The 27,310-nt window shown below is 37.9% G+C and overlaps 1 protein-coding gene across 1 annotated transcript in view; it reads right to left on the reverse strand.

The window, feature by feature from the left end:
- The window catches only part of STK3 (serine/threonine kinase 3), a 308,548-nt gene that overhangs the window by 50,437 nt on the left and 230,801 nt on the right, over window positions 1-27,310 (reverse strand). The window contains exon 10 of the mRNA XM_055432459.2: window positions 22,260-22,435. Coding sequence (XP_055288434.1) covers window positions 22,260-22,435 — 176 coding nt within the window. The remainder of the gene's footprint in view (window positions 1-22,259; window positions 22,436-27,310) is intronic.

Consider the following 27,310-nt stretch of genomic DNA (forward strand, 5'->3'; position numbering starts at 1 on the left):
AAGACTGTCAAACTTCCAAAATTCTGCAAGCAGGAAACAGGCTAATAAAACTTGTTGTTTAGTAGCAAGGTCGTGTCCAACTCTTTGCGACCCCCATAGACTGTAGCCTGCTGGGCTCCTCTGTCCATAGAATATGGGGGTGGGCTGCCACTTGCTTCTCCAGGGGAAATCAAACCCACCTCTCCTGCACTGGCAGGTAGATTGTTTACCACTAAGCCACTAGGGAAGCCGAGCTAAGAAAACTTCTTTACCCTTCAAGAAAAAGGAAGGGTGACTCAGAGGATAGAGTAAATGACCCAGAGGGCAGAGCCTCAAGTCACAAAAGATTACTCTCTGGTCTTGAAACTTAGTAAGATTTGCAACAATGAATTTCAAAATTGCTTGGGACCAATGAGTCCTCTCTTCCTTCCATTGAATCCTTTTTGAAATACTTGTAACTGTTATCTTATGACTCTGTGCCACTATTGTGTTTTGGGGGCTGATGATCTCAATAGGTGATTTGTTTCCTAGTTCAATAGGTCCATGACAGATAGGAATTTTGTTCCAGAACAGATCATGCCTACAGTATAACCATACCTGATTTTGATGATGATATTCTGGGGACTTGTGATCCTTCAGATGAGGGGCTCTGAGTTAATACTGTAATGGGCCGAGACTTTTGGAGATGTTGGGTTGAGGTGAATGTAATTTGCACGAGGACAGACATGAATCCTTGGGGACCACAGGGAAGACTGCAGTATTCTGTATTACAGGCGTCCCAAGATGTCCATGTCCTAATACCTGGAACCTATGAACATGACTTTATAAGACTTTGTAGAAATGACTAACTTAATTTTGAGATGAAAGATTACCCTTCAATATACAGGTGGGCCTTAAATGAAATCCTAAGTGTTCTTTTAAAAGGACACTTTTAAATTCACACAGATGAAAAAGGTCAAGTGACAGAAGTAGGAAGCAGTAACATAGAAAAGACGCTACTCCAATAGCTTTAAAGATGGAGGAAGGGGCTATGAGTCAAGGCTTCAAGGAATGCTGCGTGAGATGCTCAAAGATGAAACAGGTTCTCTGCTAAAGCCTCTGGAAGGAACACAGTGCTGCTGATGGCATGATTTAGCCCTCTAAAACTTAGTTAAGACTTCTGATCTCCAGAACAATGAAAAAACAAATCTCTATTTTTTAAAGCCACTGTTTGTGGTAACTGGGTATCATATTTTTCTATAGTCAGAGTAAACTAATACAGACTCCTTTCTCTTTTCTATACACGTGCATTCATTTGGACAGTCCGTTAAAGATCCTATTCAACCTCATGGTTTTGGATACCATCTATATACTGATGTCTCCCCAAATGCAGCCTATGTGTCTCTCCCAAACTCCCAACTTGTACATACAAATAAAACTCCTGATATTTCATACTGAATTAAACAAACAGACTAAAGGGATAGAACAGAGCCTCCCAAATAGAATCTTTCATATACAGACATTTGATCTATGAGATAGAGAGAATTTGACAAAGTGGAGAAAGAATGGATTTGTCAGTATATGGTGCCTATCAGTGATAAAATCAGACTCCTATCTAACTCAAAACCAAAGTGACTGATCTATGTCCACACAAAAACATGCACACGAATGTTCACAGCAGCTTCATTCATAACCACCAAAAACTGAAGGCAACTAAGATGCCCTTAAACAGATGAATGGATAAACAAACACAATGTGATGCATCCACACAATGGAATATTATCCAGCAACTGAAAAAAAAAAAAAAGAGCTATTAAGCCATGAAAAGACATGGAGGAAATATAAATGTATACCGCTAAGTGAAAGAGCCCAGTCTGAAAAGGCTACACAGTGTATACAATTCCAATCATAATTTGGAAAAGAGAAACTTCAGAGATAGTAGAAAGATCGATGACAGCCAGCATCTGAAGAAACAGAGGGTGAGATGAGTAAGTGGAGCACAGGGGATTCTAGGGCAGTTACGCTATTCCGTATGAAACTATACAGGAAGGCACACTACAATATGCATTTGTCAAAATCTATAGAAGTGTGCAATACAAACAGTAAACCCTAGTGGAAACTATGGACTTTAGTCAATAATAATGTATCATTATTGGCTTATCAATTACAACAAATACAACACACTAACAGAAGATGTTAATAACGGGCAACTAGGAAGCAGAGGAGTGAGAGGGAGAATGTGGAAACGCTGTACTTCTGTTCAACTTTTCTATAAACCTAAAACTTCTCTAAAAAATAAAGTCTATTAATGAAAAACAATGTGGAGGGTAAAATTGTAAGATTTTAGAATTCAACAAATAAGATATATTTGCTGCTGCTATGTCGCTTCAGTCATATCCAACTCTGTGTGACCCTATGGACAGCAGCCCACCAGGCTCCTCTGTCCACAGGATTCTCTAGGCAAGAATACTGGAGTGACGTGCCATTTCCTTCTCCAAAGATATATTTATGTCCTTTTAAATATGACCCAGAAAAAGTGTATCTTAACAGAGAATAATGAATCCAATTATATTAAAATCAAGAACTTCCATCATTAAAAAAAATTACAGTGAAGAAACAAGTGACAAAATGGGAGAAAAAGATCATAGCAATTTAACTGAAAACAAAACAAACATCCAGAATATATAAACAGTTCCTATAAAGCAATAAGAAAAGACAAATAACCTTAACAGGAGACTAAAAGACTTGAACAGGCACTTTACAGAAGAGGAAATTAGAAGGCCAAAATCCATGAGAATTACATGAAACTATATGCAGTCCCATTCGTGATGAGGGAAATATTACAATGAAATATCTTTTGACAGCCACCAGATTGGTGACAATAGAAAACCTAGCAATAGTAAAATTAATGAGAATGCTGAGCAATGGGTACTCTTACTGTAAACTGGTATCCCTACTTTACAAAATAATTGTGTATAATCAGTAAAGTTAAAGATGTAAATATTCTACTATTCAGCAATTTCTAACACAGAAGATACTATAATGAAATTCCTGCACTTGTTCTCTGGGAGGCACATATAAAAATGTTCATGGCAGCACTGTCTGTAACAGCTAAAGGTGAGAAATGATTCAAGTATTAGTCAATAGACAGCAGATGTATAAAACATGGAGGGGAAAAGATCATTTAGTGGAAGACTATATAGCAGTGAAAATACATAAACCACAGTTTCATGAATCAAAACTACAGTTTCATGAATCTAGGGTATACTTTTGAGTATCGGTACAGTTCAGTTGCTCAGTCATGTCTGACTCTTTGTGACCTCATGGACTACAGCACATTAGGCTTCCCTATCCATCACCAACTCCCAGAGTTCACTCAAACGCATGTCCATTGAGTTGATGATGCCATCCAACCATCTCATCCTCTGTCATCCCCTTCTCCTCCTGCCTTCAATCTTTCCCAGCATCAGGGTCTTTTCAAATGAGTCTGCTCTTCACATCAGGTGGCCAAAGTATTGGAGTTTCAGCTTGAGCATCAGTCCTTTCAGTGAATACCCAGGACTGATTTCCTTTAGATGGACTGGTTGGATCTCCCTGCAGTCCAAGGGACTCTCAAGAGTCTTCTCCAACACCACAGTTCATCAATTCTTCAGTGTCAATTCTTCAGCGCTCAGCTTTCTTTACAGTTCAACTCTCACATCCACACATGACCACTGGAAAAACCATAGCTTTGACTAGATGGAACTTCGTTGGCAAAGTAATGTCTCTGCTTTTTAATATGCTGTCTAGGTTGGTCATAACTTTTCTTTCAAGGAGTAAGTGTCTTTTAATTTCATGGCTGTGGTCACCATCTGCTGTGATTTTGGAGCCCAAAAAAATAAAGTCTAACACTGTTCCCACTGTTTCCCCATCTATTTGCCATGAAGTGATGGGACCGGATGCCATGATCTTAGTTTTCTGATCTTAGCTTTAAGCCAACTTTTTCACTCTCCTTTTTCACTTTCATCAAGAAGCTCTTTAGTTCTTCTTCGCTTTCTGCCATAAGGGTGGTGTTATGTGCATATCTGAGGTTATTGATATTTCTCCCGGCAATCTTGATTCCAGCTTGTGCTTCTTCTAGCCCAGTGTTCCTCATGATGCACTCTGCATATAAGTTAAATAAGCAGGCTGACAATATATAGCCTTGACGTACTCCTTTTCCTATTTGGAACCAGTCTGTTGTTCCATGTCCAGGTCTGTTGCTTCCTGACCTGCATACAGATTTCTCAGGAGGCAGGTCGGGTGGTCTGGGATTCCCATTTTTTTACGAATTTTCCACAGTTTATTGTGATCCACACAGTCAAAGGCTTTGGCATAGTCAATAAGGCAGAAATAGATATTTCTCTGGAACTCTCTTGCTTTTTCGATAATCCAACGGATGCTGGCAATTTGATTTCTAGTTCCTCTGCCTTTTCTAAACCCAGTTTGAACAACTGGAAGTTCACAGTTCATGTACTATTGAAGCCTAGCCTGAAGAATTTTGAGCATTTCTTTACTAGTGTGTGAGATGAGTGCAATTGTGTGGTAGTTTGAGCATTCTTTGGCACTGCCTTTCTTTGGGACTGGAATGAAAATTGACCTTTTCCAGTCCTGTGGCCACTGCTGAGTTTTCCAAATTTGCTGGCATATTGAGTGCAGCACCTTCACAGCATTATCTTTTAGGATTTGAAATAGCTCAACTGGAATTCCATCACCTCTACTAGCTTTGTTCATATTAATGCTTCCTAAGGCCCACTTGACTTCACGTTCCAGGATGTCTGGCTCTAGATGAGTGATTATACCATGGTGAATATCTTGGGTTGTGAAGATTATCTGGGCATTCTCTGTCCCCCATCTGATGTCTATGTCAGAAGCTTTCCGTGTCCCTTTTCATGCTTTAATAAAACTCTGTGCAGTGCTGGAGTGGCCGTGAGGAGATACCCCATGCCCAAGGGCAATGAGAAGCCCCAGCAAGATGGTAGGAGGGAAGAATTCGCGTTTAGAATCAAATCCGATTCTTGCCAGAGACACTCAGAGGGCTCAAACAAACCTTGTGTGCATCACCAGGGACCCCACAGAGACTGAGACAGAAATGTGTTTGAGCGTCTCCTGCACATAATATACCACCTCTTCACATCTTTATATTCATCTGTTGATAACCACTTGGGCTGTTTCCATATCTTGGCTATTGTAAATAAAGCGGTTATGAACACTGGGGTGCACATATCTTTTCACACTAATATCTTCATTTTCTTCAGACATATACCCAGCAGTGAAATTGCTGAATCATATGTGAGTTCTATTTTTACTTTTTTGAGGAACCTCCATACTGTTTTCCATAGTGGCTACACCAATTTACATTCCCAACAAGGGTATATGCAAAGTAGAGGGACCTAGAGGGTATTATGCTCAGTGAAGTCAGACAGAGACAGACATATACTCTATATTATCAATTATATGTGGAGTCGAAAAAATAAATAAATGTATATAACAAAACAGAAATAGACTCGAGATACAGAGAATAAACTGGTGATTACCAGTGGGGAGAGGAAAGAAGGAAGGGGCAAGACAGGAGCATGGGATTAGGAGACACAAACTACTACGTATAATATAAATAAGCAACAAGGAAATACTGACAGCACAGGGAAATGCATTATTCTGTGATAACTTTAAATGGAGAATAATTATAAAAATATCAAATCACTGTTGTACACCAGAAACTAATATAGTATTGTAAATCAATTATACTTCAACAATTTATTTTTTGATAAGTATAAATATGAAAAAATAGAAAATAACATACACCTGGTTGGTAAAACTACAAAGAAAAGAACAGTAATGTTAATAATTACCACAAAAGTAACAATAGTGGATATTGGTATAGGAAGAGTTGGGGAAACATAAGGGGCTTTTAAGAAATTATAATTTATATCGCTTAATCTATATAGGTGGTGAGTATCTGGGCATATGTATAACTTCTCTTAAAATCATACATATAATGTTTGGTGCAAAAAAATAAACACAAATATAAGAATTATAAAAGGTAAAGGTAGAAGCAAATACTAATAAAAGCAGCTGTAGAAATATAAATGTACTTTATATATGCTGCCTTGGGTCAAATATTTTAAAATGCTACAAACCTTACAAAAAACCCAGCATAATTACAGAAAGGGAGTGTATATCTTTTTCCCAATTCTTTATGATAAAAAATAGCAAATAGCCATAGAAAAGTTAAAATATGGTAGTATAATGAACACACATATATAGTCTCTACTTTGCTTCAATAACTGTTAACAGTTTACTGTATCTACTTACCTTTCTTTCTACACACACACACACACACTTCTGTTTTGAGCCACTGTAAAGTACAAACAGAACAACATGGCACTTCACATCTAAATACATCAGCATGCACCTTCTGAGAATAAGGATGTTTTCCTATATTACCACATGCTACTGTTGTGCCCAAGAAAATGAATGTTACGTCTATAAAATCACCTAACACAGGGACTAGACTACATATTTTGTGAAGAACAGAAAACCTGGGAAACTTATACAATAATATGCATAGTTGAAAGGTTACCCATAATAAATTCACTAAATATGCTGAGGAAATACATGTTCACTTACTTTAAAAACTCATTAACAATACCTAAGGATTAACAAGGCCAAGATGGGAGAAGGCAATGGCAACCCACTCCAGCACTCTTGCCTGGAAAACCCCATAGGCGGAGGAGCCTGCTGGGCTGCAGTCCATAGGGTTGCCAAGAGCTGGACACGACTGAGCGACTTCACTTTCACTTTTCACTTTCATGCACTGGAGAAGGAAATGGCAACCCACTCCTGTGTTCTTGCTTGGAGAATCCCAGGGACAGGGGAGCCTGGTGGGCTGCCACCTACAGGGTTGCACAGAGTCGGACACGACTGAAGCGACTTAGCAGCAGCAGCAGGCCAAGATGAGTAGAGCCAAATTTCCCAACAACATACAGATGTAGGTATGTTATAAAATATCTAAGCAAAAAGTTACAACATGTGGCTTGACACTAAAATGGATTATCTGAAATCAGAACTGTCCAGGAAAACTCAGGCTGTGTGGTCACTGTAAACAGACTACAAAGTGATCAGGGTGGTTCTATGACAAGGAAGGTTTAAAAGACAAGGTAAGAAAGCTGTCATCATGTGAGAGTTGGACTATAAAGAAAGCTAAGCGCTGAAGAACTGATCATTTTGAACTGTGGTGTTGGAGAAGATTCTTGAGAGTCCCTTGGACTGCAAGGAGATCCAACCAGTCCATTCTAAAGGAGATCAGTCCTGAGTGTTCATTTGAAGGACTGATGTTGAAGCTGAAATGCCAATACTTTGGCCACCTGATGTGAAGAACTGACTTACTGGAAAAGACCCTGACGCTGGGAAAGATTGAAGGCAGGAGAAGGGGACACAGAGGTTGGATGCCATCACTGACTTGTTACCATGAGTTTTAGCAAGCTCCGGGAGTTGGTGATGGACAGGGAAGCCTGGCGTGCTGCAGTCCATGAGGTCACAAAGAGTTGGACATGACTGTGCAACTGACCTGAAGTGAACATACTAACAAATTTCCTTTTCAGTTTTTAATATGTCATTTGTTAAGCAAAAGTATTTTAAGTACCCTCTCTGTGCCTTTTCATCTTCCTTTAGAAATTAATTCAGTAAGAGGATCCACTTGGAACTCTCATAAGGAACATGGGGTCCTTTGGCCTGGTACAGTTTTTCTAAATTATTTGCAAAACTGATTAAGCAACTGAAAGGAAAAAAAATAGCACACATAACTAACTGTCTTCTGACACAGACAAAAATAGGACTTGCACATTTATGGTGTGCCTCTGGATTATGCACTAAGTTGAATTTGACTGCTAAATAATACATAAGAAAATGGTACCCAGTTTCCCTGATAATCATTTCTTCATTATAGAAATTCATCACATATTAGAATGAAGAGTTGAGATCATTCTTTCATTTTGCCAGTTTCTTCTGTTGTTGTTTATTTTTTTAACATTTGTGTATAACCTGGACACCAAAAATGACAGGATTCATTTCAAAGCCTGGTATTTTTCTTTTTTCTTAACCCTATCTTCTGAATTTATTCTAGGTTCCCATTTAATTGGGCTTCCCTAGTGGCTCAGATGTTAAAGAATCCATCTGCAATGCAGGAGACCTCGGTTCGATCCCTGGGTCAGGAATATTCCCTGGAGGAGGGGATGGCTACCCACTCCAGTATTCTTGCCTACAGAATTCCACAGACAGAGGAACTTGGCAGAATACAGTCCATGGGTTCACAAAGAGTAGGACACAACTGAGCAACTCACACACACACCATTTAATAAAATACCTTGATATCAAGCTCTATAAAATTTCAAAGTACAGGTCTTGAAAGTAGGGGACTAGAAATACTAAATAAATGCCAATTAAAACAAAAATAAATGAATAAAATCTACAGAGACAACTGCATATTCATGTGTTGCACGTGAATCATTTCAACTATAGTATCTAATAATTTAACATTTACATATCCCAACAACTTTTAAAATATAACCATATAAGAACCTAATTTAAAAATACAAAGCAGCTACTGCATATACTGTACACTTGTGATTATTTTATTAGAGATGCAAAAATTCAATAAAATTTCTCTTTATTCTAAAAATAAAAGTATGTACAGTCATGCTTAAGGATTTTAGGACATTTTCCCTTACAGGAAAGCTATCCTAAATACAAGAGGCCAAATACATATTTAAGTAGATCAGCATGAAACTGAGTCAAGAGTATGAACTGAAAGATTTCTTGAATGCCTTCTCTTACATTGTTATCTTGTTCTGCAGTTAGAAGCTGGTTTTATTCGATACTTATTTCAAATATTAATACAAAACAGGTTTCCCCTAAATTACAAAATAAAGACTTGAGAGGGATGTTCATTTAACTTAGAGAACATGCATTAAATTGTTACCAACAGGTAAACTGATACAGATGCTACTGTTTTTAATGTTATAGTTATGAAACAGAAAAGGGGATGGAAAACTCTGTAAGCATATTTTAAAATAATCTTTAGCTGTTTAGATGCATGTGATTTTTTTTTAATCTTTCAGAATAATAACCATAAACAGAGATGATAGTGTTTGGCTTTATTTTTTTCTAAGCTCCTTTACATGAATTCTGTTTATTTTCACAGTTAAACATATTCCCTCACATGGAGCCATGGATATCAGAGATGTCACGTTACTAGAAAAGGGGTTTGAACTGGAGAAGCAGTTGCCCATTTCTGAAAAATGGTTTTTCACGGTTAAGTGAAAAAATGAGGAAAGATTCTCACCCCAAGAAACCACTGATATGGTCCACATGGAAACTGCAACATCAGCAGAGACACTCTACAGCAGCTAGAACCAGACAGTGCCAGAATAGGACTGGCCATCTTCAGATGACCAGGTCCAGATGATGAGCTCAGCCTCTTCTGGCCTTCCACTAGCCTGCTCCTCACCCCTTCCCTCTTACTGCCCAACCCTCCAAGAGTGGGACCCAGCAGAGGCAGAAAGCATACCAACTATCTTAAACCACTGCGGTGGCCTATCCTGAGACACAGGGTAGGGAATGATCAGGTGAGATTTAAATCACATTTGAGCATAAAGTTTTAAACTAGTCACACTTTTACTAACCAAAAGTAACCAGAAACTTGTAGCATTTGTTGAAATGCAAGTTAAGGGGGCAGAAAAAGGAGATTAGATAGTGTATCCACTGTTCAAAGTAAGTTTGGAGAAAAAGCCATTTCAGGTTTATACTCAATGAATTGTAACTGTGAATCTGCCTTCAATGCAGGAGACCCAGATTTGATCCCTGTGTTGGGAAGATCCCCTGGAGAAGGGAATGGCAACCCACTTCAGTATTCTTGCCTGGAGAATTCCATGGATAGAGGAGCCTGGCAGGCTACAGTCCATGGGGTCACAAAGAATTGGACACAACTAAGTGTAACACACACAAAAAGTATTTTACATTTAAAAATGTACCAGCATGAATCATGATACCAGGACGAATCCTCAAAGAGCTAAGAACACAAAATCTGGAAGCTGAAACTATGAAGTTCAAGTTTAGACTGATACAGGCCCCAATTAGAAAAAAAAAAAAGTAAAATGTCAGCCCTGGTAAATTCCCAAATGACAGCTGTTATCTGCCTGCTTAAGTTAGCTTGACTCAGCTTATATCCAAAGCTAGATAAAGCTAGTCTCCACTGCTCACTGCTCCTTCTCTGCTGACCTAGGATTCCCTAAAAACCCACTTTTGGTAACTCTCTGTCCTTACTTCAAGGCTCTCTCTGGGTGATCTCATGCACTCTGGGCCAAATGTTCCCAGAATCATAGCTTCGTCCTGTGTTTTCAACTATCGAGTGTACTGTATGTCCTCCAGACATTATAAACTAATACATCTGCAACAGAATCAGCTCCCCCTCCAAGCCCAATCTCCAAAACCCCTTCTTTCCTTCTTCTCCACTCTGTATCTCAAACAATGGCAACATCATTAATCCAATTCTCTAGATTAGAAAACCTTTTCTTCATTCCAATCCCCTACATATGATTGGTTATCATATCCAGATGATTCTTAAATCTAGGATATATCTTAAAGCGAATCGCTCATCACTAATTTCACTGTCTTTGTCTTTATCATTTGACAGTTTCAACGAGCTTTCATCCAGCCGTCCTAGGGTTCCAGGCTATCCGATTCCTATCTGCTTCACCCTGACACTAAAAAACCAATTTGATAAGGGTTCCTCTCCCGAAAAGAACTCTGCACTAGTTATCCACTGCCCACAGAATTAAGGCTGAATACCTACTTGGCAGTTAAGACCTTCACAACCTAGGTCACTCCCAAATTATCCCCAATATTACTCTGTTTCGCAGGCATTGTCTCCTTTAGGACCTGTTCTCTCATTTAGCTGAAGTGTGCAGAAAAGCCTTCTTCTGCGTTTCTGGCTAAGCCAACTTGCTTTGTACCTGCGCCTTTGCCTGCACCGTGTATGAAATCTACTTTACTCCAGTCATCATCAGTTTTGCCTCTGTCTACAGGTTGGGTTCAGTGCCATCATTTACCCATCTTCTATTTTTATTCCAGGCTCAAGCTACAGCCTGTTCGCTAAAGGCTTCACAACAGTGTAGTTGTCAAGGGTAATTAACTGTACAGGGCAAACTCTGTAGTCATATCTTCTGGGTTCAAATTTCAGCTGTCACCCAAGGCTATGTGACTTTGACTATGAACTTATCAGCTCTCTATGCCTTCAGTTCAGTTCAGTTCAGTCGCCCAGTCGTGTCCGATTCTTTGCGACCCCATGAGAACGCCAGGCCTCTCTGTCCATCACTAACTCCAGGAGTTCACTCAAACTCATGTCCATCGAGTCAGTGATGCCATCCAGCCACCTCATTCTCTGTCGTCCCCATCTCCTCCTGCGCTGAATCCCTCCCAGCATCAGCGTCTATTCCAGTGAGTCAACTCTTCGCATGAGGTGGCCAAAGTACAGGAGCTTCAGCTTCATCATCAGTGCTTCCAATGAACACCCAGGATTGATCTCCTTTAGAATGGACTGGTTGGATCTCCTTGCAGTCCAAGGGACTCTCAAGTGTCTTCTCCAACACCACAGTTCAAAAGCATCAATTCTTCGGCGATCAGCTTTCTTCACAGTCCGACTCTCACATCCATACATGACCAATGGAAAAACCATAGCCTTGACTAGACGGACCTTGGTCGGCAAAGTAATGGCTCTGCTTTTTAATATGCTATCTAGGTTGGTCATAACTTTCCTTCCAAGGAGTAAGTATCTTTTAATTTCATGGCTGCAATCAGCATCCACATTGATTTTGGAGTTTCCTCAGTCTTTTTTTTTTTAAAGGTGGGGGAGAAATTACAACAGTACCTTCTGCAAAAGGATCAATTTCAAGAAAATGCTTTGAAATGTACTCAGCACACAATAAACTCTCAATGTTTATTAGCTATTATTTCAGCTAATAATTAGCATCTAGAAGCAAAAGGACAGGGAAAATTCTGAGCGGTAAAATTACACAGGTAGACAAAACTGCACTTATCACTTTAAACTTAAAAGAACTGATGAGTGAGAAAAATAATCTCAGATGCTGACATTTTAAACTTCATGCAGCATCTAATCCTGAGTTCCAGCAAAATGTGGAATAGGCTTGGAACGGATGGAAGCCTCAGACTTCCAGCGTGGACTCAAGAGAAAAAAAGGTATAAATGAGTACAGACAAGGAAGAAATTCTTACAAGTGAGAGCAACTGATGTAAAAAATAAAAAGAAACTCAAAGGTTGACTAAGTTATGGAAAATGCTTAAAAAATGACAACAAAAAAGGTGAATTTTTAGCATATCTAAAGAGCTGCTGATAAATGACTACTACATTGGTCAGCGTTGGATAATTTATTAATTTCAGCTATTTCAAGAATATTTTTCTGGAAGACTATACCTATAATTCTATAGTAAAGGAAAAAAGGAAAGGCAGAATTTGTTTGCAGACATTAGCTGTAATTCACTGATTTCTGTGAATCAAAGGGGAACTTAACCATCTGGTTTCTATTGAGCCTTATATGTCAAGTGACAGTGTTCACAGTCAGGGTAAGAATAATTGAATATTTAAAGTCAAAGTCAGTCAATTTTCAGGAGTTCTGTACTATCACTAAAGTTCTAAGGAGTTAAAGTCAGTAAATTTCTTTTCATCAAAGATTATAATCATGAAAATGACTGTTTCAGAACTTTCTTCCATAGCAATAATAATCCATAACTAACTACTAATTTCATTTGACTAGTCAGTAAAAGTGTGTGGCTGATTATCAGCTTTTTGCATATCTGAAAATTTTTAGCCTTGACTATTATATAGTTTAATTTGCATTCTCATATTAAGGGAGATAAAAAAACTAAATGGAAGGATTAACCAAGATTTTTATAAGACACTAATAAGAAACAGCTTTAATTACTTTTATGCAGTATACTGCATATCAAATTTAATATGCACCATTACTTAATTCATGAAGGGAAAAAAAAAACTCCTTTGCGAAAAGCCATGAAAATGTGTCTTAAAAATAAATCAATATAATTAAGTATCTCTATATCAAAATTCTTTTACCTGCTACTACATGTTAGTTTGATACCCTCTTTTGCTTATCTCTGTACGATCTGTCTATATTTCTGGAAAGATATTTCTATTATTGTTGGACAAAATTATAAAATAAAACTAGTTTGGTTCTGAATCAAGACAACTAGGTTTTGATTTTTAAAAAGCTGTAATTTACTGGAATGTCTTCTAATCCAAAGGATCCAGCCTAATGAAAGCTTTCTACATTTAACAAATGAGAGGTAGAATGGAAAAAATTTCCAACCTAAAATTACGACGAGAGAGAAAGGGGCATTAGTTTAACCAGGCCAACAAATCTAATGGGCCCAAAATGAACTATGTACCTATAACTGTGAAAGATACAGATCAGGAAGCATGACGGAATCAGTTATGGGAAGGGCTCTGACATTAAACCTGAATTAAGTATGAATGTACACACCCAGTTTCAGACTTGAATAAATTCCATTTAGGATGGTTAAAGTAAAAAAAGTACTCTTCTATTGTCAACACAACCTGATAACTAGTGAGGTTCAGTCAATCCTAACAACTTGTTTGAAATGTCATGGTTTATTTAAGAAGTAAATACTGTGGGACATCGGTCTTAAATTAGAAGGCAATACATTTTATTGTCCACTCTATAATCCTAAATTCCATTACTGGTTCTTAACATGTTTTTTTCACATAATCACCCAGCAGTCTCCACTGCTTATTGACTAAACATTCAAAATGAGGTTATGAACAAAAAGTGCACTTAGTCAAAATAACTTCCTAAGACATCAACATTAGCCACAACATGTTTAAGAGTATTAACATCTTTGTTTTAAAATGTAATCAATTTTTCAACACACTCTTCTAGATAAATGACATTTTTTACAGAATTAATTACTATAAGCAACGTTTATGCTTTTTAAAACTCTTCGGAAAACCATTTTTCTTTTTGCCACGTGCTTTAAACATCGTAATAAATTCCAACATGGTGACAAGAACCCACACACTGCACCTGTGCTTTCTATCTTAATTAATCCAAGAAGTACAAGCCTGCTCACTTTAATTTGTAAAGGAAATGACGATACAGTAAGTTTTAACTTAAGGCATTAATTACCTAAGCAAGCAGAATTAGCTTAATGTTTCAGTAGATCTTGCCTAGACACAAGCACCAAATCAAATCTTCCGAAATTTTGGAAGCCTTTAACAGCCTATTTAGGAATAGAAAGCAAAATGTTCACTCTACCTTAGGTGTCCAAATGGATTAAATTATACCGAGGGAAAAAACAGTTTAAGGGTTTAGAGATGCTAAAGTTTTTGTGGTCTTTACCACAGAATTAATTAAATTCAGTTTAGTTGCCTGTTAATATTTTTTTTCCCCTACTTGGATATGAATGCTTATCTTTGAAGAAGGCCCCCACCCTCCTTTCGAAACAAAGGTTTTGACTGTCTTAATGCCGCAGTAGACCGATGGCCAAAAACTTATGAAAAAGTCTACATCGACCTAGACAATCACGTGCTACAACTGTGCACACAGCACACCATCTGCTGGATGCAACTGCCAGCAAAGACTTTGTGAGTTGGCGAAGGACTGCAACAGTCAAGAATTCTGCAAGTGTTTCAAAGTGCAGGGTTCTCATTAATTTTAATTTCCTGTTGGCTCTCGAAGGAAAGAGTGAGCAGTGAAAGCACCATGTGCCACAAACACTCCAGTTCAGGCCGCACGTACACCTGTGATCATAAACGCTTCTCCAGGGCTGGCCACTCAAGAGCTTGAGATTCTGTGTTTATTTCTTCTTTACCCGAGAAGAAATAAATCTGAAGGATCTACAGTTATCTTCTCATACTGGGGTAATACTCTTGCAAACATCTGGAAATACTTGAGAGTAATCATTTAATTAATGCAAAACTAATCGATGACAATATGCTTAAAGACTTCCCTCAGCGGAAGTGCTTTCCCGGTGCACACGACTAGGGTCTGAGGAGAACAGGCAGTTCTTTGACTCAGGAGTGCACCACGAGGGAAGCTGTGAGCCAGCATCTCTTTAAAGCGCGAAGGCGCTCTCGGGTATTTAAGTAGCAAAAGCAGATGGTAGCATACTGCTACGCTGCTGAAAACTGGCAGATGCTGTTGGCTGAAGTTTTTCCCTCCAGGCTCCCTAAAGGGCCTGGGTGGCTGAGGGCTTTCCAAAGGCCTGGCATCACTACAAGCGTTTGAGTGGGCTCCTGGACCCCACCACTGTCTCCACTTCATCACCCTCCACCGCTGCTGGCTGCTCTGGTGGGCTGAAAAGATCCTAAGAGGGGAAGATGCCTAAAATGCCCCTGTGGCTCCAGAAGCAGGGCTGGTACTTCCTCCAGCTTTACCGCTTTCTGCAGTTGGCAGCACTGAGGTTTCTTGGGTTTTGTGGGTTTTTTTTTTCCCTATCACCGTAACGATTTGCCAATCCAGAGTCAGAGGAAGAACTGTAAAAAACTCAGCAAAGCTCAGGGCACATTTACACTTGAAGGAGAGGACTTTATCTGCCTTCTGCTACCATTATGGAGACTGTTTCTCCAGTGCTGACATGGCAGATTTTTGTGTCCCTTACCTCAAAAGAGCAACACAAACTGAATATTAAAGAAAATTTTAAAAAGTTACCTTACATTACCTTCAGTTTGAGTCAAAAACAAAACAATAAATAAATAAATAACTGATTTATTTAATTCCTCTTATATAGCAATTACTGTCAATCCAAGTCCTTTTTTAAAATTTGGAACCAATATGGTGGATTAACAGATGGATTTTAAAGTTTTTGTTCTTATTCCAAACTCTTTACATTACCCAAAGAATATCTATTTAAGTATGAATGATAGTGTAATTTCTGCAAAACATGGTCTTCATACATGCTCTCCAATTAACACTAAACAATCTGGATGCGAAATCTGTTTGGAAATAATTCTAACAAAAACTGAAACATTAGATGAGTGCTGTAATAAACAGATTTGCCTTTCACATTTGTGTTAGAAATTTTCATAGCCACACCCTAAACAGAACATTTTTTAGTAGAGTTAAAATAATTGGTTCAGTTAGCCTCAATACAGTTTATCTTATCTTTATGCTACGTTCAAGTTGGTGAAATCACAAATTATTTCTCTTATCATCTCCTTACATCCAGGAACATAACAGGAAACAACCAACTGACAGAAAATCTAAAAGACAAATGCTAAAGAAAATACACAAATTAAGTTGCATGCAGACTTCAAGATAAAGAATGCCTCCTACTCTGCACATCTGTCTGGCAGGTGTCTTTCCGAGTAAGTTTTGCCCTTTTGGAATCTGCTCTGAATACTACAAAAGACAGAGAAGTATTCGCTTTCGTTTTTCTTTTTTGAAAACTCTTTTTCTTAAGGCACAAGGAAAAGCCATCCATGTCCTGTAAATGCAGTCAAAATGACTTCAGATAGTTTCAAGGAACTTGTATTTCATAGACACAGGAATCATAGAAAATCTAGTTCCTTTGGAAGGCGTCCTTGAGATACATCATAAAGAGGGAAGATAAGCACAGAAACCTGCACACACTTTATACTTTGATGAGTCACATTTTTAACATTCTATATCTAATATATGATGGAATAAATAAGACCAGATTTCCCTTATCAACACCAGCTGGGGTCTTAACTGGAAATTGGTCTTTGCTTTTAGTCCATCTTCTTGTTTTGTAAGCAAAGTATTTTATCACATTCTTTATACTTGGTCCCACCTTTGCTTCCTTGTGTCCGACTCTCTTTTAGCCTCTTACATACTCTTCCTTTTTTTCAACACACTCACTGCTTCTCTTAGCAATCCTTTATTCATCTTCTGGCGATGATTCCTTTCTTCATCTCTTATTTATTCCCATTTGCGTTCCCTCAGTAGCTACCGCAAACATTTTTCACTTTCCTCCAAGTGATGAGAGGGTTGAGCAGTTCACAGGTGTGGCAGACGCTGGAGAAGGAAGAACTCCTGCTCTAGTCATTCCATCCCCTTCCCCTCTCCCTTTTTACGGCTACACGCCCTGTGTAAGTCAGAAAAAAAATAATCCTGCAAAAATTAAACCCAGTCACATGATCTCGTGGAGACTCTTCCCGGATGTGAATTTATTTTCCTTCTCTCTCTCTTTTTTAAGTTTCACCTTCTATTATTTAGCTCCTCATCTTAACCAATATAGTCTCTTTAGTAAGTCAGCTATTTCTGCTGATTAACCTTTCCAGTGTCTCCCACATCTCTCCCTGCTTTTGCTGCTTCTTTTCCATTTTATTACTATATTATTTAAAGTCTATTTCTCATACCTGATTTTCCCCTACCTCTAGCCTTTTTCTATCAATCAATTCTGTGTGCTACCATCAAGATTAATATTCTTAAAGCACTTTTCATCATGTCATTCTCCAACCTAAAAACCTTCAGTTGGTTTTCCACTTTCTAGGAAATAAAATTTCAGACTTTGCAATCTTACATTTAAGACTTCCACCATCTAACCTGAACCTAGCTTTCTATTTTATCTCTCGTACTATTCCAAATGCACTTGAAGGTCTCCACTTCATTGTCACCCAATATATCTTGTCATTTCCTACCTCTAAGCTTTTGATTACACATCATCCTTTGTACTGCCTGCCTTCCCTTCTTCAACTTTTACTGAGTCCTCCTCTTAATAAAACCACATAATATCTGAATTATTGCTCTGGATTACAATTTAACACTTTACTAACTTATATTTTGTCTTAACAAATGTATACACACACACATATTTACACCCATAGTGCCTAGCACAATCCAAACCAGAAAACAGGACATTTGTTAAGCCAAAGTTTTCTAACAAATTTTGGAATTTCCAGACAGAAGGACTGCAGAATCTATGATGGGCATAAGATGTTATCAGAAGTTGGCCACTGCAAAAACGGATGCTCTGACTCAAAACTAGAGTGAGCTTAAAAGGGACAGCAGAAGACTGCATGTCAAAAGCTGCGCATGAATATTCTAAAAGTAGGGTATGAGATGGCCCTCGCCAAAACCACCAGTGACCTCTGATTTCCTAAATTCATCATTCTGAATTCTGCTGAATTTTTCATTATGACAGCTTTCAGTAGATTATTCACAAAGATGACTGTAATAACTCTCATTCATTCCACAGGGCCCTCTGCAGCGCGACTTTGCTATTCTCCTCATCACAAGGTAAAGTCCATTTCCACATCCTTTGAATCTGGACTGGCCTTGTGACATATAGCGACAAAGTATAACCACTTTTAAGTGTAGAGTTCAGTGGCATTAAGTATATTCACACTATTGCAATACCAGCACGACACTCCATCCCTAGGACTCTTCTTATCTTCCAAAACTGAAGTTCTGCACTCAAAAAAGAATAACTCCCTATTTCCCCTTTCCCCTGTACCTTCAACCACCATTTTTATTTTGTTTCTATGAATTAGATAGACTAGATACTGCATATAAGTGGAATCACACAGAATCCTTTTGTGTGATTGGCTGTCTCACTTAGCTTATTATCTTCATGGTTCATCAATCCACATTGTGGTTTGTGTCAAAATTTCCTTCCTTTTCAGGCTGAATCATATTTCATTGTATGCATATATCACATTATGTTTATCTGTTCATCTACCAATGGACACTTGGGTTGCTTCCATCTTTTGGCAATTGTGAATAACACTGCTATGAACGTGGATATACAAATATCTATTTAGGTCTTTGCTTTTATTCATTTTTTTGGGTATATACCCAGAAATGGAATTGCTGGATCACATGGTAATTTATGTTCAATTTTTTTGAGGAATGCCATACTGTTATCCATAGCTGTACCAATCTACATTCCCACGTGTAGTGCACAAGGAAGGGTTCCTTCCAAATTCTCCTCACCCTCACCAACACTAATTTTCTGTGTGTGTGTGTATTTATATAATGGGTGTGAAATAGTATCTCATGGTTTGGACCTGTGTTTCCTTAGTGATTAAGGAAATCATTATTTGAGGATAACAAACAAATCTTTTCATTTGTTTACTGGCCATTTGTATATCTTCTTTGGAGAAATATTTATTGGAGTACTTTGACCATTTGTAAATTGGGTTGCTTAGTCTTTTGTTGTTGAGTTATAGTCATTTAGTTGTACGCTGCTGCCCACCAGGCTCCTCTGTCCCTGGGATTCTCCAGGCAAGAACACTGGAGTGGGTTGCCATTTCCTTCTCCAATGTGTGAAAGTGAGAAGTGAAAGTGAAGTCGCTCAGTTGTATCTGATTCTTTGCGACCCCATGGACTGCAGCCCACCAGGCTCCTCCGTCCATGGGATTTTCCAGGCAAGAGTACTGGAGTGGGGTGCCATTGCCTTCTCCCATTTAGTTGTATCCTGGGTGCTAAGCCTTATCAGATATACGACTTTCATGCTTTCTCCCATTCTGTGGGCCGATGCTTGTCTGCTGATAGTGTACTTGGATACACACAAGTTTTAGTTCAGTTTATCTATTTTTTGTTGTTGCTGCCTCTGCTTTTGGTGTCATATCTAAGAAACCACTGCCAAATCCAAAGTCATACAGCTTTCCCCTTGCTTTTCCTATGAGTTTTACAGACACAGTTCTTACACTTACTTAGATCCTTGACTCATTTTGAGTTAATTATTGTATACTGTGTAAGGTAAAGGCCCAAATTCATTCTTTTGCTGTGGCTACTCAGTTTTTCCAGCATTATTTCTTGACAAGGCTATCCTTTCCTCATTGAATGGTCTTAGTACCCTTGTTGTACATGTGATGGTTTATTTCTGGGATTTCTATTCATTCCATCAGTCTACACGTCTGTCTGCTTTGATTACTGTAGTTTTGTAGCAGTTTTGAAATGAGGATGAGAAGTCCAACTTTGTTTCTCTTTTTCAAGGTTGTTTAGACTATTTGAGTCCCTTGAAATTCCATATGAATTTTACATGGATTTTTATACTGCTGTAAAAAAAATGACATTGGGATTTTAATAGAGATTATACTGAATCTGTAGGTTGCTTTGAACAATGCTAACATCTTAACCAAATTAAGTCTTCCAATCCATGTATTGGTGTCTTCTTTAATTTCTTTCAGCAATACACTATAGTTTTAGGTGTACAGGTCTTTCATCTCCTTGGTTAAGATTATTTCTAAGTACTCATTTTTTTGATGATATTGAATTCTAAACTTAGGACTCAAAAGACCTTGCAACTTCTTCTATCACCTTCTTGGAACACTGCTACCACAACATAAAACTTGCAGGCTTGTATGATAGGGTGATACAGCCTAGACAACTCTTAGCACAAGTGCCAGACATGAGTGATTCTAGAGATCATTTAGCTCCAGTCAAGCTGCTAGATGATTACAGTCACGTGAGAGACTCCAGGGGAGACTAGCAGAAGAACCACTCAGCTGAACCTAGGCAAACTGCTTACCCACAAAATTGTAAGCAAATAAAGTAGTTATTTTAAGCTACTAAATTTTGAGAGTGGCAGCAAAGACTAACCTAAACAGAACTAAATCATTTTATTTGCTCTTTCTTAACTATGATAATTTATTCATTACTTTGTGCTCATTTCAAACTGTATTCCAGAGGCTATTAAGATTTATTCCAACTGAGCTAAAACAGAGTTCTTTGATGCTAAGTACTCTACATTATTCACTGTGTTCATGAATGATTTAAAGCTTGAGTGGCAGAATTCTAAATAATTTATATATATTTTAAAAGGAGACAGAATAAAATTAAACTGTATTAGAAGTATAGAAATACAGATTTCTAATTTATAACCTCAAAATTGAAAAAACAGTAAGGAGATACTATAATTAGTGTATTTCAGACTCACCTGTGATATTGCTAATAGTTGCTAGCAATTAGTGCTAAATTTACTGAGGAGAGATTTTGAAACTTTATTACCTGATTACTAAAAAAACTTAATCACAGTATTTAGGAGAAAAGTATTTAACATTAAAAATATTTATAATCCCAAAGCATTTAGAGGCTTGGTGTCTAAGCAAAGTGGCTTGATATTACTTAATAATTTTGAAGATACACATATATCTAAAATTGTATGTTTTATAACAAAAATGTATTTATTAACAAATACAGCTACAGTTAAGTGAAAACCCTACAGAGCAATAGGCGAAAATAAATGTTATTTACGTGTGTGCATGCTCAATTGTGTCTGACTCTTTGTAACCCCCTGGGCTGTAGTCCACCAAGCTCTTCTGTTCATGGGGTTCTTCAGGCAAGAATACTGGAGTGTTCTGCCATTTCCTTCTCCAAAATGCTATTTGTAATACATACTAAAACAAAAATTCACTTAATAAAAATTTCTACCCCATTAAAGAACTTACTTTAAAAATTTACTCTCTCACATTGTAGAGTTATTTTAGAATTCTTAATAATTAATTAAAAGAAATAATAAGGAGAAAGAAAAAATAAAGAGAAAATGTAACAAGAGGCAATAGACATGTTTATGTGGCGCAGATGGTAAAAATATCTGCCTGCAATGCAGGAGACCCAGGTTTAATCCCTGAGTTGGGAAGATCCCCTGGAGAAGGGAATGGCTACCCATTCCAGTATCCTGGCCTGGAGAATTCCACGGACAGTGAAGCCTGGCAGGCTACAGTCTACGGGGTAGAAGAGAGATGGACACGACAGAGTGATTTTCACTACTCACTTAGATTTCTAGCTAGACATAGAACAGGACTATTTTTTCTGACAAACCAAGTGGAATTAACACTTAAGTAAGAAACTATTTGAGTTAACTTTCAAAGCTGAGGCAAATTCCTCAATGTCTATGTCATAAATACATTTGCATCTTTTGTTTAGGAAATTGAATTTACTGTCAGAAATAGCTCATATTTGCATCATTAAAAACATCTTCTGAAATAGTTATCATTTTTGTTTTAGAGTCTGAAGTATTTCTTTAAATTTGGGCTATAATTTATTTAACCACGAGCAATTACTTATACTTCTCTGAAACTACATTCCAACAAACAAACTACAATTTCACCACTCCTCTACCCATATATGGTAACACACGAATATTAAAATACAGTCTATAATTTTAATCACACAGAAGTGCATACACACACACACAACCTATTTTTGCTAGGATGACAAAACAAAGAAAAAGAAAAGAAATATGGAAGAAGTAAAATGTACTTACGAAGTCAAAGTCTCCATCTTGAGGAACTTTCCAGTTATCAGGAAAAACATTTTTGGACATAGGGAAGGGTTCATGCATATTCTGATTACAGTTTTCATGACTCTTATTCTTGAAGTCCTGTTTATCAAAGTAATCCATGAAAGATGGCCTTTGTACTTGTGGTGAAGTTGCATTTCCTTAGGTAAACAAAGAACACAAGGAGGTATAAGTTCTTACATTCACTAAGAGAACTATAAGTTTTATTAAAATATGATTTTTTTAATTACTAAATAGATTTTCACTAGTCAGATTTAAAAACAGCATAGTTAATGAATAAAATATAGTAAGTAAAATAAGAATGAAGAAACAAAAATATCTAAGGCAAATAGACTGCCTTCACCCAATGATAAGGCAGAGATCTGTAATATTCTTAGATTGTAGAAACATCTCAGAATTTTGGCAGAATCTTTACCATAATTTTATTAAAAATCATTTCAAATACAGTTGAAATTTGTCAAAGAAAGTAAACATTTTAACCCTCAATCTTTATTCATAAAACATTCACGCCGACATTGTTATTGTCCCTGTGCACTTACCCAGCTTCCTCCTGTGTCTCTCTGACTACTTCCTCACAGTCTTTCTAGCTGATTCTACCTCCTCCTGGAACTCCCATGGTTTCACCTGTCATATTTTTACCTGTGACCCCTAATGCTATTTCTCCAGCCCTGACCTTGCTCCTAAGTTCTCTGACTTTCCAACAGCTCGATTCCTGGACCTGCAGTGAATTAGAGTTACCCTGAATTTACCAGTTCTAAACCTAGATCCAAGATCTTTTCCTTCAAGCCTGCTGCTTCTCCAGATGCTCTTTGTCTGCCAAAGTTAACATTCTTTACTTAATCCCCAAAGTGATCAAGTTGAGAATGAACCCAGACTCTCTTTTCCCACCAAACCAAACTGATCATCAGGTTGTTTAACGCTACTGCTCTATCCACCACTCTACTGTCTTAATTAAGCTTCTAATCTTTTCTTGCCGAGGCCACTGTAGCATATCCTCCAAACTGGTGTCCATGCCTTACCTCAGTTTTGATTTTAGTCACACAGACAACGTAGTGACCTTTCTGAACACAAATCAAATCATGTCTTTCTTCTGTTTAGGATCCTTCAGTGACTCATTTCCTATACTGAATGATTAAAGTAGAAAATAAACATAGAATAACTAGACTTTCCCAGTGATTTTCAAACTTGATCCTTTAAAGCCTCAGTGTCCCCAGAAAAGATCCTAAGTATCCACGTATCTGTATGGATGAGTTCCCTTTGGTGCTCACCTGAAACCATCACAACATTGTTAATCTGCTATATCCTTCAGTACAAAAATTAAAAAGTTCAAAAAAATCCTAAGTGACCACCACAAAGACACTTCCCTATGCAGTTCTCCACATAGTAAGTTACCTATCATCTTAAAAATTTATTGTGACAGGACGTACACTTCACAAGGAAGCCTGTTGGGCTATTCTAAGTTACAGAAAGTTTTTTTTTAAAATGTGAACTTGAAGTATGTCTTTTTGCAATTTAAACTCATGTTCCAAATAAATTTCTCTTTCATACACCAGTCCTTCAGATATCTGAAGACAGATAATGGCTCCATTTTGGCTATCTTTTTCAGGTGAAACATCGCCAGTTCCTTTCATATGACATGTTTTTGAGACGCATCGTCATCTAGTTTACTGGCCTACGGAGACATTCCAGTCTCTAAATGATCCTCTAAAATCGGACATAACACTGCTAACAGTAACATAGCCAATTCAGAATGTATTTGTAATAGCACTAATGTAGCTTAAAACTATTGGAGAAGGCAATGGCAAGCCACTACAGTACTCTTGCCTAGAAAATCCCATGGACAGAGGAGCCTGGTGGGCTACAGTCCATGGGGTCGCTACTAGTCGGACAAGACTGAGCGACTTCACTTTCACTTTTAACTTTCACACACTGGAGAAAGAAATGGCAACCCACTCCAGTGTTCTTGCCTGGAGAATCCCAGGGATGGCGGAGCCTGGTGGGCTGCCATCTATGGGGTCGCACAGAGTCGGACATGACTGAAGCGACTTAGCAGCAGCAGCAGCTTAAAACTATAGTTGGTATTATGAAAACAAGATAACACTATTGGCTCAGGATGAGCTATAAGGCAATTTTGTAAACATTTCTGCAATCAGTCAAAGTAAAAGTCCCATAAGAAATGAGTGAGTAGTGGCAATAGGAAGGAAAAAGGCAGAACAATACAGAAAAAGACAGAAGAAAACAAGGACATTGCTGAGAAATTTTATTCCAGGAATCTCCGTTTGCATTCACAACAGTCCTGTGCCTCCTTCTAACTTGATCCTAATCAGAAGCTCCCTTCCCAGTTATAGGAGCCACCACAAACACCCTAGGGTCTCAAGGTGAACAAATCATAACCTAATATCTAGAGGCTCTCCCTTTCTGAAGATGACAGGGGTCTCTCCTGCGGGAAGGAGTGGCCATGTAACTCAATTTTGACCAGCGACACCTAAGAAGAAGGATCCTAGGAAAACTCTGTTTTCTTGATACACACATTGCTCCTGTTTCTTCTTGCTCTTCTCTGCCTGGAATGCAGAGTTAACAGCTGAAGATCTGACAGTTATTCTGCAAGCAGGAAGATGAGAGTGCTACCCTAAAGATGAAAGAATCTACCCTAAAGAAAGAATCTCTAATGATGTCATGAAATCACTCTACCAATGTAGGACACTCTGCTTCTGGATTTTTTGTTAAATGAGAAAAGAAATTAATCCCACTCTATTTAACCCACTGTTATTTGGTTCTTCTGGTACCTATTACCAAATTCGGTCCCTAATTACTACATTTCTGTTCCCAAGTAGAGGATATAGGAAGATATAGCAGCAGCAACCTTCGATTTTAGCTGCAACTACACTGATGCTAGGAAAGGTTGGGGCGGAAGGAGAAGGGGACAACAGAGAATGAGATGGCTGGATGGCATCACCAACTCTGTGGACATGAGTTTGAGTGAACTCTGGGAGTTGGTGATGGACAGGGAGGCCTGGCGTGCTGTGATTCATGGGGTCGCAGAGAGTTGGACACGACTGAGCGACTGAACTGAACTGAACTGACTGACATAACACCCCAATTTGAAACTTGGAATTTACTACTACATAGTGGTTCGATTATCACTACATTTCAGGCCGATCTCAAAATCTATGATAAAATGCCTCTCAGAGTCCACACTCAAAATTTTCAAAAATAACCCATTTCTATATTAGAAATAAACATTTTCACAGAAAGTTAACAGAAGTCCAAAAATCAACTGAGACAAAAGAAGGTAGTCTGTTTCATTAAATTTTTCTGTTTGGACCAAGACATCCCTCTACACAATTTTTTCAAATGTATACACTTATACTTTTAACTATTTTCCATCATTTAGTTTAAAACCTACTATCAACATTTAGAGTATATACTTTTTACATACAAAGAAAAATTTAAAAACAATTTTTAATTTATAAGGAGGAAGATAGGTTAGGTATACTTCAAAAGTTGGGCTTCCTAGGTGGCACAGTAGTAAAGAATTTGCCTGCCAATGCAGGAGATGCAGGTTCCTGGGTCTGGAAAGATCCCCTGGAGAAGGGAATGGCAACCCACTCTAGTATTCTTGCCTGGAGAATCCCATGGACAGAGGAGCTTGGCGAGCTACCACTGACGGAGTTTCAAGGACTGAGCACGCCCACACATGTTTTAAAAGTTAACAGGATGGAGCAGCTGTAATTGGCCAGTCATATTTAACTATACGATATGAAACACATGTCCACAGAGTGCAGTTGAGTCTCCAAGGAGGCTTGTGTTCACAGACAGACAAAGAGGATGATGCTTCTGACTTACAATTTGTTTTTTAAAAAAGAAATAGCAGGCCCTCCAACAGGAGAGTGAAGCAGGAAATCTCAAGACAGTAACCACTGTCATATGTGATTGTGGTTGCTATGGTGAATACTTATTTTTTAATACACAGAAAATAATCACATAAAATTGACATCAATTTCTTCAGTTTTAGTTGAACTCTGATCCTGTCTTATAAAAATATATTTTTTATTTTAATATTAAATTTAATGGTCAAAATTACTTCATCCTTCAATTTTGGTCCCAATTCCTTCAACTAGTTGCCATGGAACCAAAATCCCATTAGCAATAAGGAATAAAATAATCACCACTCAATTCTTTTGTGTATGTGAAATTTTAAAGAAAAAAATTATTTCCTCTCCTTCAAACATTCCCTAAAACACACACAAGGAAAGTAAATTGTATAATATATCATACCTTTTACAAAATATGCCAGTCTACTCACAATTATTCACTAACTATTCTAATTTACACAAGTCTTCTAAAGAGGTGAAAAATTGTCATGAAAATTTAAATACACAATGGAATTTTTAGAATAATCTAATATAATCTGTTTAAATGTTAATTTCTTAACTTGAGTATGACAAAGACAGTCAAATGTAGAAATGAAATAATCATCCCTTTAGCATAATACCTGGAGAAGGAAATGGTAACCCACTCCAGTATTATTGCCTGGGAAATCCCACGGATAGAGAAGCCTGGCAGGCTACAGTCCACACAGTTGTAGAGTTGGACATGACTAAGTGACTAACACTTCACTTCACTTAGCATAATATATTTCACTATCAAATGGTTTTTGAATATTATCTAATTTGTTCTAAAAATATTTTAAGATGTGGGTGTTCCACCTGATTAATGAACCAGAGAATCTATCCTTTAATTTGCTGCCAAGATTACAGTGAATAGGGTATATATAGAAGGGGCTTTCCAGGTGGCACTAATAGAAAAGAAGCTGCTTAGCAGTGCAGGATATGTTGAGATGTGGGTTTGATCCCTGGGTTGGGAAGATCCCCTGGAGTAGGGCACGGCAACCCACTCCAGTATTTTTGCCTGGAGAATCTCCCCATGGACAGGGGAGCTTGGTAGACTATAGTCCATGGGGTCACAAAGAGTTGGACATGACTGAGGCGAGTCAGTGTGTGTGTGTGTGTGTG

The sequence above is a fragment of the Moschus berezovskii genome, chromosome 16 (assembly GCF_049115385.1).
Source record: "Moschus berezovskii isolate FMDL1 chromosome 16, NW_MosBer_1.0, whole genome shotgun sequence".
Taxonomy (NCBI): domain Eukaryota; kingdom Metazoa; phylum Chordata; class Mammalia; order Artiodactyla; family Moschidae; genus Moschus; species Moschus berezovskii.